Source organism: Mirounga angustirostris, unplaced genomic scaffold, assembly GCF_029215605.1.
Source record: "Mirounga angustirostris isolate CCGP_5_RB_7025 unplaced genomic scaffold, mMirAng1.0.hap1 SCAF_3, whole genome shotgun sequence".
In the NCBI taxonomy this organism is placed as follows: Eukaryota; Metazoa; Chordata; class Mammalia; order Carnivora; family Phocidae; genus Mirounga; species Mirounga angustirostris.
In genome coordinates, this window is record NW_026991711.1 from 148927181 (window position 1) to 148940078 (window position 12898).

At 36.0% G+C, this 12898-nt stretch overlaps 1 protein-coding gene across 1 annotated transcript in view; it reads right to left on the reverse strand.

The window, feature by feature from the left end:
• Nucleotides 1-2125: 2125 nt before the first annotated feature.
• Nucleotides 2126-12898, reverse strand: part of ZSWIM2 (zinc finger SWIM-type containing 2) — a 121050-nt gene continuing 110277 nt past the window's right edge. The window contains exons 11-12 of the mRNA XM_045868388.3: nucleotides 4904-5057; nucleotides 2126-3963 (exon numbers count right to left, since the gene is read on the reverse strand). Of these exons, the coding sequence (XP_045724344.1) occupies nucleotides 3151-3963; nucleotides 4904-5057 (967 nt within the window). The 3' untranslated portion in view covers nucleotides 2126-3150. The remainder of the gene's footprint in view (nucleotides 3964-4903; nucleotides 5058-12898) is intronic.

Below are 12898 nucleotides of genomic sequence, written 5' to 3' on the forward strand. Positions count from 1 at the left end.
AAACCCTAGGGGGATGCCTGGGTGGCTCAGTAAGTTAAACACCTGCCTTCGGTTTGGGTCATGATCCTAGGATCCTGGGATTGAGTCCCACATCGGGCTCCTTGCTCAGCAAGGAGCCTGCTTCTCTCTCTGCCTGCCACTCCCCCTGCTTGTGCACGTGCGCCCTCTCTCTCTGACAAACCAACCGACCAACCAACCAACCAACCAACCGACCAACCAACCGACCAACCAACCAACCCACCCAAGGATCTCCAAAAATTCATTCAGCTCTTCCACTCTGTGATTGTACTGCAGGGCTAGGGGAGATTAAGAGACACAGAAAAGGGTTTGAGCCAACTGCCAGCCTCCTTTCACCCAAGTCTCCCACCATGTCCCCCAACCCTCACCTGGCCCTGGGTTCTGGGTTACTTTTCCCACCAGTGCACAGCCCCACTGTCCAACAGCCTTCTGTTGATTTAGACTCCTCCTGCCTCCTTATATGCCTTTGTTGCCACGACACCTGGCAACATGATTTGGCATCATATATTTGCCACTGAGAAATTGAGTGTAAGGAGCATCCTGTGCTGAAGGTCACATCCACCTGTGAGTCTCTCCACCCGGGGCCACAACCAAGCAGCAACTAAAACTTTGAAATAACTCATCTGCTCTGCCTTAAATTTCCATTTGTTGGTCACTTCTCAAGTGAAGTCCCATCTTCTTTATTCTCACCTTTATCGCTATAATACTTTGTGTTTCCTTTCTTCCCTAACAGCTCACTCCCCTTCCCACCCCAAACTCCTGTATTTTTTTTCCTCTGGACTTCTAATTCCACTACCATGAGCTCCCTACACCTGTGATCTTTCCATAAAATGTTTCAGTCCTTCCCACCCTTCCTCCCCTCTTGCCTTAGCCTGTATTCCTTCTGAGGACTTTACTGCAGCCCTGTCAGAAAAGCATATTTATTTTTTCATACTGTCCTTGCATCAGGATCAGGGGGTGGGGTCAATTTCTCCGTACTCCTTGACGTTTTCAGATCATAGCTCCAGACTTTCTTATAAAAATGTCAGTTCCCTTCAGGGTTTACCATTTCTTGATTCCTCTCCTTTTCTACCCCCTCCTCTGTAGAACTTCTAGACACATTCAGCCGAGGATTTTTGGCAATAGATTTACAAACCTTCTTCCTTACCTAACTTCTCTTATGAGGAAGGATATTAATGTCTATGAAGCTGATTCAGTTATTGCCATTGGTTCTCATTTTCCTTCATGTTTTCATTCTTGCAGGCTTCTCTCTGCCACATCTACCAACCTATGGCCATACTTGGAACCTGCTCCCTTCTGAAATCTCTTCTTCAGGCATTACTTTCTCAGACCCAAACTTCCTATTTTTTTGCAGCATGCCTGCCTAGTACTCCTGTTTGACCAATCTTAGTCTTCCAATTCATTTACTCATTTATCTTGCCTTAGAGTCAGCCTTTTCCTATAATCTCTTCTAATTTGTTCAGATTTTGAGTCTATCTCTTCTTCGATCTCTCCCTTGTTGAGGCCCCAAAATTGCTTGCTTATTTTCCTTTAATTGTAACTACCTACCAAAGCTGCAACCATGATGAATTCAAATCTTCTCTACAGTGGCACATAGATTGTGTTGTGCAGCTAAACATCATCCAAATGAGTCAGATTGGTAACATTCTATAAATTCATAGCTAGCAAACTTAAAAGGACCTTAAAATTGCCTGAAATGCTATTATGCTTCACCAGTCAGTTCACTTTCCATTTCTCTCAAGAAAATAGTTTTTTTAATCCTTTTCCAATGACCTCAAACATATTTCTTCTTTACTCACTCTCTGCTGATTTAGACTACAATTTCATTACCTCTTGCATCTAAATCTATAATATATACCCCCCTTCTGTTATAGTGGATAAGTCCCTGCATCCTACTATAGGGTATCCTGACACTTATGCTCTAGATCCTTCTGCTATTAACAATTATCACACATACCAGCTGTATCTGTCTGATATCACTTATCATACACACCAGCTATATTTTTAATGACATTTAAATAGGTTCAAGTCTCAGCTTAAAAAAAAAAACACCAAAACCGTGAACAAACATCTTCCAGTTACTTTTGTCTCTTCTTTCATTTATAATCTCTTGTCCTTAGTTATATATATATATATACTGTTTCCTTGTCCTCACCTGTCATTTTCTCTTCAACCCAATCCAACCTAGACTTGGCTCCCACTACTCCACTAAACTCTCCTAGCTAAGGTCACTAATATTCTCCTTATTGCTAAAGCAAAATTGCATTCTTCAGTCTTGATCTTACCAGACCAACTGCTACTAATTTACTACATTTTCTTTCTTTGGTTTTCTAATACCACATATTTTTTTTTGTTTTGCCTCCCTCCTATGTGGCCACTTGTCTTCATAATTCAGTAGTTCAACCAATATTACAGAACACCTGTGTTTGTCAAGCACTGTATATTAAGTGTACAACAGTGAATAAGACAACAAGGTCCTTGCCCCCAAATATATTATATTTTAATGGGGGGATTAAGTAATTTTATATAGTCTTCAAAAATAGTAGAAATAGAAATTTGTAGTACTTATAAGTTTCTTGAAATCAGTGAAATCATTCTAAATGTGGCATAACTTACAGCATTGTAAGTATATTTAATTTACATTTCATGTATAAGAAATACCTTTAAGGAAGTAAAGTGAAAAAGACAACTACCATCTGGATTTTCCTATAGGTTTGTGGTGAATATTAATGCAAGAAAACACAAAAAATATTCAAGGTCCTGGAAAGAATCCTTCCATGTTACATGTTATCAAGTGGAATGTTTAAAAACAGTGGCTCAAGACAAGGAAAATCTATTTCCTTAATTTAAGTAAAAATAAATAATTTAGTCAGTATGAAATAAAATTTCTAAAAATTATTCATAATTAACAACATCCTGAACATACTCATCAAAACACCTAATGCTTTAAGTCTTATAGAGAATGGGGTCATTTCTTTTAAGAGTAGTTAGTCATTCACAGACAAGTAGGCAAAATGACAACAAAGAATTCTATATACATTTGTCAGGAGTATATAGTGTTTATGTTCTACAAATAAAACATTTTTATGTTCAATATTCAAATATTTTCTGATGTTAATAAAAAATACATCTTCATAACTGAACTCCTTCCAATATTAAAGATAGCTCAGGATTTTTTGTATTTAAAGGATGAGATTCAGGCTTTTTTGACAGATTACTACATTTTTGTCTAGTTTTTCCCATACAATTATTATATCTTTTAGACAAACTAATTTTAGTTGTACCCCAATTGACAATAAGATTTAAATCTTCTGGAAGTAAAGTATTTGATCTCTTCTTGTCTTCTCTTATTCTAGTACCAAAAGTCTTCTTTTGATTGTGGTTAATATGTTTACAGTCTTTGGCCATCTTCTGACTTTGACCAGTGTGGTATTTTTCACTGACACATGGGCTTTCCATTCCAGTGAGACATATAATATTCTTGTGAGCAATAGAAGGAAGAAATGTTTGAGATGACATTTTCCCAAAGGATCCAGTTGGTAAATCTTGAAGATACCTGGGGAAATGTTGGCTAATTTTATATTCATAGATTAATTTTCTTGAGTTTGAATCATCTAACTTGATAGAGAATAGATCATCTATTGTTATATTCTGATAGGTATCTGTTGGACTTTCAGGTGTATTCAACTTTTCAGAATTATGTTGAGGTATGCTAGGTAAAATTCCAACTCTATTTTGGTTTAAGACTAATCCAGTACCAGGAATAAAAAGTTCTGGTTCTTCCTGTTTTGACAGATGAGTGATGTTTGTGGTTGAAATGGATTGATGTGTGTGTCCATTTACTGCCGTATCTTTCCAGATTAAAGGGTTATATATAACTTGTCCATCAATAGGGCATGAATTGCACTTGTAGAATAACCAACTGTCAATACATTTCCTATGAAACTTAAAAAAAAGGTTATAAATTAATCAGAGATATAATTATCTTGTTTATAATGTATATATCTATGTAAATTTTTCCCAGTTGCATTATTGTGTTACTATTAAAACTATTTATCAAGAATGGAAGATAATTATAATTTATCAAGTTTTATGGAAATATTTTGAAGACGAAAATGGAATGGGTTATGGACTGATCTCCATTTTCAACATTAAAATGGAAAGGCTTCTATGGATATCATTTTTGTAATCTTGTTAAATCCCACTACTTATTCAAGCTATTAATTTTACTGTTGCTTTCTAATGAATGAAATTTATTAAATAACAAAAACAGTCATAACCAACAAGAGTTGGAAACAGATCTGATGATGGTATGGTATAAAATAACAAATCACGTTCTTGGGAAGAAAACAAACTAAGACTTTTTAAGTAAAGGTGACTCTAAAGCTAAATATTTATTTATTTATTATTATTTTTTTTAAGCTAAATATTTATTTAAAGTAACTTTATTTCAGAAAAAAACTGGTAACTATATAGTGATTGAACATTAGACTTTAATTCCAGTGAATTCATTTGAAATAATAATTACATCAAATTAAACATTTGTTTCATCCAAAGAATCACAAAAACACATTATTCTATAATGTTTTTCTTTATCTGGGTAATGAAAGTAGATAAGATAGATAAAATAATCTAACTTGAAGAGCCATTTTATCTTTCCTGGATAGCATATACAGAAATGAGTCCTAATCAATAGAAATCCATCCATAGGGGACAGAGCTGCCTTCGCAATAGTCTCTGCTGCAGCTCTTCTACACATACTGTTCAATATGAACATCTCTGCACATAATACAACTAAAAAGTGAAAGTAGAGACTTAAATTGACGATTCATTTGTAAAAACTGGCCCTATAAAGAAAGTCAAACTAACATGATGTGACTTCTACCTTGTGAGTACATGGTAGCAATCTTGTATGTTGACCCAGACGAAATGCCTTCAAACAAAGTCGACACTGATAGCCTGGAGCAAGCAGCTTACTATTCTTTGTAATCAGTGAAAGAGGCAGTGACTTCACCACTTGTTTTGGTGTGTAAACTTGGCTGAGTGAGAATGAGCAGAAAGACATTAATGTTTATATGTGATTATAGATCAGGTAGTAATCAGTAGCACAGGTAAATAACCTCCATATAAATAATGTAAATGAATCCAATATTTTTTGAACTGAAGGTAAGAAATCTCATACATTATAAAGTCAAATAAATCAATTATATTGATGCTGAACAAGATGAACCCAATTTCAACATCAACTTCATAAATAACAAAATTTAGTCATTTCAAATAAAAACACTAAACTAAAATTTTTTGATTTGCACTTTTTTAATGTCTATGAAATAAGAACAAAATTTTAATGAGAACCATATACTCAAATTATTTCAGTCTAAGCCAACACTTATTCCTTGTGTTTAGAAAAATACAACCTGAATCATGATGCCATCTGGTAGGGAGTAAGGTGTGTGGTAAGCCACATTAAATATTCTAGGCTACTGTGATAAATTGGTAGATGAGAATCTAAGAGGAAACTCATTCTCCCTTGGGGCACATGCTTACTACTTTAGTATTGTTAGACTATGTTAATGTGATTGTAAAAGTACCAACCCCATTTTTGTACCAAAAGTACCCACCAACAAAACTAAGATTAATGTAAATTAACTGCTATGTGATGCCATTAATAACTGAAAAAACAGATAAAACAAATATTAAAAACAAAACTTGGTAAAAGGTTAGACACATTCCTATTATTCAAAAGTCATTCAGAACAAAGTTCAAATACAGGACTACCTTGGAGATATTGTGGGCTTGGTTCCAGACCACCACAATAAAGTATCACAATAAAGCAAGTCAAGTGAATTTTTGGGTTTCCTAGTGCAAATAAAAGTTATGTTTACATTATACTGTATTCTATTAAGTGTGCAATAACATTATGTCTGAAAAAGCAATGTACATACTTTATTTTTTTTTAAAGATTTTATTTATTTGACAGAGAGAGAATACAAGCAGGGGTAGCAGCAGGCAGAGGGAGAGGGAGAAGCAGGCTCCCCATGGAGCAGGGAGCCTGATGTGGGGCTTGATCCCAGGACTCTGGGATCATGACCTGAGGCCAAGGCAGTCACTTAACTGACTGAGCCACCCAGGTACCCCATAATGTACATACTTTAACTAAAGATGCCTTACTGTTAAAAAATGCTAACATTATTTGAGCTTTCAGTGAGTTGTAATATTTTGCTGGTCTTGTCTCAATGTTAATGACTGCTGACTGATCAGGGTACTGGTTGTTGAAGGCTGGGATGGCTGTAGCAATTTCTTAAAATAAGATAACAATGAAATTTACCTCATCAAGTAACATTTCCTTTCTGTAGCATGTGATGCTGTTTGATTACATTTTACCCACAGAACTTTCTTCAAAATTTGTCAATAGTCTTTTTTTTTTTAAGATTTATTTACTTATTCCAGAGAGAGAGAGAGGGAAAGAGAAAGAGTTAGTAAGGTGAGGAGCAGAGGGAGAGAAAGAGAGGGAGAGAGAGAATCTCAAGCAGACTCCCTACTGAGCACAGAGCCCAACACAGGGCTCCATCTCAGGACCCTGAGAGCATGACCTGAGCCAAAATCAAGAGTTGAATGCTCCAGCAACTGAGCCACCCACGGATCCCAAAATTTGTCAATACTCTTAAACCCTACAGCTACTTTATCAACTAAGTTTATGTAATATTCTAAATCTTTTGTTTTCATTCCAACAATTTTCACAGCATCTTCACCAGGAGTAGATTCTATCACCACTTTCTTTGCTCATTCATAAGAAGCAACTCCTCATACATTAAAGTTTTATCATGAGATTACAGCAATTCAGTCACATCTTCAGGCTCCACTTCTAATTTTATTTCTCTTGTTATTTCCACCACACCTGCAGTTATTTCCTTCACTGAAATCTTGAACCCCTTAAAGTCATCTGTGAGGATTGGAATCAACTTCTTCACAACTCTAGTTAATGTTAATATTATGACCTCTTCCCATGAATAATGTTCTTAATAGCATCTAGAATGGTGAATTTTTCCCAGAAGGTTTTCAATTTACTTTGCCCAGATCCATCAGAGGAATCACTGTGACAGCTATAGCCTTACAAAATGTATTTCTTCACTTCTGGGGAAGATGGCAGAGTAGGAGTATCCTAGGCTGATCTTATCCCATGTGTACATTTAGATAACACTTACATCAGGTTAAATAACCCAGAAAATGACCTAAAGACTGGCAGAACAGACTTCCAACATCTAAATGAGAGAACAGTCTATACTAAAGAGGGTAAGGAGGGAAGAGATGCAAGTGGGGAGCCAAACTGACCTGTGAGATTATCTGCAGGAGGAGGGATGCCAACAGTGTGGAGATGGGCGAGGACCAGACCCCAAACTAGGCACTGCAGGCATGGGGGATCTGCACTAGGAAGACAAATCCCCATAACATTTGGCTTTGAAAACAAAAGGGACCTAACTACATGAGTCCTTACAATCAGTAGGGCTTAACAACTGGAACTTTAAAAATCAGTAGGCTTAGTTCTGGGAGAGGCAGAGGGGATAAGAAACTGAGTCTCCACCCTAAAAGGGAGAGCAAAACAAACAGTAGCACTGAGATCAGCATAGAAACAGCAGTTTAAAGAACTGGATATACAGGAAGAAGATGCATTTACTAATCTCTGAGCATGTGCTGGAGAGGCAGGGATCTTTGGGAGACTATTCCAAGAACCAAATAGCTGGTGGACATCATTTCCCTCCCCTATCTCCCAGCTAAATACATAGACATGTGTTGAAACTGGTACAGCATCAACACTCTTCACCTACCTTGCTAACAGCAGCACCCTGCCCCTGTGTTCTCTGGGGATTCACCTCCTCCAACAAGCCCTTGGCAAGAGTTCATCCAAAGAGGGACCACAAGCCTGGTAGGGTATAAGCAGCCCTGATAGGGGATGGCACCACTCCAAAGTGACTCCTGCCCCAGGGAGAGGAGAAAGTAACATACACACCAGTTTTACTGGGCCCTAGCAGTGGGCTAGGGCAGACCTGTGGTCTGACTGTAGGCCATGCCCAACAATAAAAGCCTCCCAGGAGATAAAAATGGGGAAAATACCTTGCAGTTCAGTGCTATGCAATTCTGGCAAAAGCCTGGTCTCATTCAACTCAAGCCCAAGGAAGCCCCAGACTAGCCCACTAATAACATAGGAACAAACCCTACCCACAACAGACAGACGACTGCAGATGACTGGACTGAAAACAAGTGCAACTCAGCCACAACATAGGGTACATGCAATCACATAGGAGATACCCCTGAAGTGCCAGGTTGTGGTGAACATGGGACATTGCACTACAGGGAACCACAGGACCTCTTTTTCATAAGGCCACTACTTTCAATATAGGAGATGTAACTGACTTTCCTAACACTTAGAAATAGACACATAGAGTTAGACAAAATGAGGAGATAAAGGAATATGCCCCAAATGAAAGAACAGAAAATCATAGCAAGAGAGCTAAATGAAATGGAGATTAGTAATCTGCCTGATAGATAATTTAAAGTAATGGTCATAAAGATACCACTGGACTTGAGAAAAGAGTGAAGGACTTCAGTGAGAACTGTCAACAAAGAGATAGAAAGCATAAAAAAGAACCAATAGAGATGAAGAGTTCAATAACTGAAATTAAAAATACACTAGAGGGAATAAGTTGACTAGAGAAAGCAGAAGAATAGGTCAGTGATCCAGAGGACAGAGTAATAGAAAGCAATCAAGCTGAACAGGAGAAAGAAAAATAATAATAAAAAATGAAAATAGACAAAGGGAACTCAGTGACACCATCAATTGTAATAACATTCACATTATAGGGATCTCAAAAGGAGAAGAGAGAGAAAAAAAGGCAGAAAATTTATTTGAAGAAATAATAGCTGAAAACTTCCTGAATCTGGGGGAGGAAACAGAAAACTAGATCCAGGAGGCCAGAGAATCCCCAACAAAATCAACCGAAGGATGTCCACATCAAGACACATAGAAATTAAAGTAGCAAAAAGTAGTGATAAAGAGAAATAATTTTAAAAGCAGCAAGAGAAAAGAAAGAATATAAAGGAATCCCCATAAGGCTATGAGCTGATTTTTCAGCAGAAACTTTGCAGGCCAGAGTAAGTGGCATAATATATTCAAAGTGGTAAAAGAAAAAAATCTGCAGCCAAGAATACTCTATCCAGCAAGGTATCATCCAGAATAGGAGAGATAAAGAATTTTCCAGATAAACAAAAGTTAAAAGAATTCATCACCACTAAACTAGACCTACATGAAATGTTAAAGGGGACTCCTTGAGTAGATAGGAAAGGTCATAAGCAGGAGTAAGAAAAGTAGGAAGCACAAAAGCAGTAAATTTAAGTATATCTATAAATATCAGCCAAGGAATTCACAAAATAAAATGATGCAAATTATGACACTATACCCCTAAAATGTGGAAGGGAGAGAAGTAAAAATTTAGTGCATTGAGAATGGGTTGAAACTTAAGTGACCACCAACTTAATATAGACTGCTATATGCATAAGATGTTATATATAAACTTAATGGTAACCACAAATCAAAAATTGGTAATAGATATGCAAAGAATAAAGAGAATCGAATCCAAGTATATCACTAAAAAAAGCCAGCAAACCGTGAGAGGAGAGAGCAAGATTACAAACGAACAGAGAAGAACTACAAAAACAAACATAAAACAAGTTAAAAAATGGCAATACATACCTTCAATAATTACTTTGGACACAATGCTCCAATCAAAAGACATAGGGTGATGGAATGGATAATAAAGCAAGAACTATATGCTGCCTACAAGAGATTCATTTCAGACCTAAAGACACATGCAGATTGAAAGTGAAGGGATGGAAAAGTATTTATCATGCAAATGTAAGTGAAAATAAAGCCAGAATAGCAACACTTATATCAGACAAAATAGACTTTAAAACAAAGACTGTGATAAGAGACAAAGGACACTATATAATCATAAAGGGAAAAATCCAACAAGAATATATAACAATTATAAATATTTATGCACCCAACATGGGAGCAACCAAATGCATAGAGCAGCTAATAACAAACATAAAGGAAATAATTGGTAGTAATACAATAATATTAGGGGACTTTAACACCTCACTTACATCAATGGATAGATCATCCAAACAGAAAATCAACAAGGAAACAGTAGCTTTGAATAACACATTGGGTCAGATGGATCTAACAGATATATTCAGAACATTTCATTCTAAAACAGCAGAACACACATTCTTTCCAAGCGCATATGGAACATTCTTCAGAACAGATCACAAATTAGGCCACAAAACAGATCTCAACAAATTAAAAAAGATTGAAGTCTACCATGCATCTTTTCTGACCACAACACTATGAAACTAGAAATCAACCACAGAAAAAATCTGGAAAAAACACAAATACATGGAGGTTAAATAATATGCTATTAAATAAGGAATCAGTTACCCAAGAAGTCAAAGAGGAAATTAAAAAAATACATGGAGAAAAATGAAAACACAATGGTCCAAAATCTTTGGGATGCAGCAAAAGCTGTTCCAAGAGGGAAGGTTGTAGCAATACAGGCCTACCTCAAGAAACAAGAAACATCTCAAATAAACAACTTAACATTATATCTAAAGAAGCTAGAAAAAGAAGAACAGATAAAATCCCAAACCTGGAGAAGGAAGTAAATAATAAAGATCAGAAAAGACATGAGCAAAATAGAAGCTAAAGAAACAACAGAACCGATCAATAAACTAGGAGCTCGTTCTTTGAAAAGATCAACAAAATCAATAAACTTAGCCAGACTTATAAAAAAAAGACTCTAAATCAGAAATGATAGAGGAGAAATAACAACCAACACCACAGAAATACAAAAAATTATAAGAGAATATTATGAAAAATTGTATGCCAACAAATTAGACAACCTACGAAGTGGATAAATTTGTAGAAACATATAACATCCCATAACTAAATCAGGAAGAAATAGAAAATTTGAACAGACCAATTGCTAGCAATGAAATTGAATTAGTAATAAAAAAAAACTACACAAAAACAAAAGTCCAGGACAGCATGGCTTCACAGGTGAATTTTATCAAACATTTAAAGAAGAGTTAACATCTATTCTTCTCAAAATATTCCAAAAGATAGAAGAGGAAGGAAAGCTCCCAAATTCATTCTACAAGGCCAGCATTACCATGATACCAAAACCGGACAGTGTCACTACAAAAAAACACTACAGGCCAATATCCCTGATGAATATAGATGCAAAAGTTCTCAACAAAATATTAGCAAACCACATGCAACAATACATTACAAAGATTATTCACCATGCTCAGGTAGGATTTATTCCTGGGATGCAAGAATGGTTTAATATTTGCAAGTCAATCAACATCATATACCACATCAACAAAATGAAGGATAAAAATCATATGATCATTTCAATATATACAGAAAAAGCATTTGACAAAGTATAACATCCATTTATAATAAAAGCTCTCAACAAAGTAGGTTTAGAGGAAACATATCTCAACATAATAAAGGTCATATATGAAAAACTCACACCTAACATCAAACTCAATGGTGAAAAACTATGACCTTTTCCCCAGGAACAAGACAAGGATGTTCCCTGTTGGGGCACCTGGGTTGCTCAGATGGTTACGCGTCTGCCTTTGGCTCAGGTCATGATCTCCGGGTCCTGGGATCGAGCCATGTCAGGCTCCCTGTTCAGCAGGGGAGTCTGCTTCTCCCTCTCCCTCTGCCTCTCTCCCCACTCATGCTCTCTCTCTCTCTCTTAAATGAAAAATAATAAAAAAGTATGTTCACTCTCATTACTTTTATTCAACAAAGTACTGACAGTCCTAGCTACAGCAATCAAATAAGAAAAACAAATAAAAGGCATCCAAACAGGTAAGGAAGAAATAAAACTTTTGCTATTTGCAGATGACAAGATACTATATATAGAAAACCCTAGAGTCTCCACCAAAAAACTATTAGAATCAATAAATGAATTCAGTAAGGTCACAGGACACAAAATCATGTAGAAATCTGTTGCATTTCTATACACTAAAAATGAAGCAGCAGAAAGAAAATTTAAGAAAAATCCCATTTAAAATTGCACCAAAAATAACAAAATACCTAGGAATAAACTTAATCAGGAGGTGAAAACTATAAAACATTGATGAAAGAAATTGAAGATGACACAACAAATGGAAAGACATTCCATGCTCATGGAAGAACAAATATTGTTAAAATGTCCACACTACCCAAAGCAATCTATAGACTTAATGTATTTTTCTAGATTTTTATAGATATATAAAAATATCAACATCATTTTTCACAGAATTAGAACAAACAATCCTAAAATTTGAATGGAACCACAAAAGGCCCTGAATAGCCAAAGCAATCTTGAAAAAGAAGCTAGAGGTATCACAATTCCAGATTTCAAGTTGTATTACAAAGCTGTAGTAATCATACACAGTATGGTACTGGCAGAAAATTAGACAATGGAACAGAATAGAAAATCTGGAAATAAACCCACAATTATATGGCCAGTTAATCTTCAACAAAGAAGGCAAGAACATGCACTGGAAAAAAGTCTCTTTGATAAATGGTGTCTGGATAACTGGACAGCTATATGCAAAAGAACGAAACTGGACCAAACTTTTACACCATATACAAAAGTCAACTCAAAGTGGATTAAAGGCCTAAATGTGAGACCTGAAACCATAAAAATCACAGAAAAAGAGCACAGACAGTAATTTCTCAGACATTGGCAGTAACAACATCTTTCTAGATATGTCTCCTCTCTTTTTTAAAAAAAATATTTATTTATTTTAGAGAGAGAGAGAG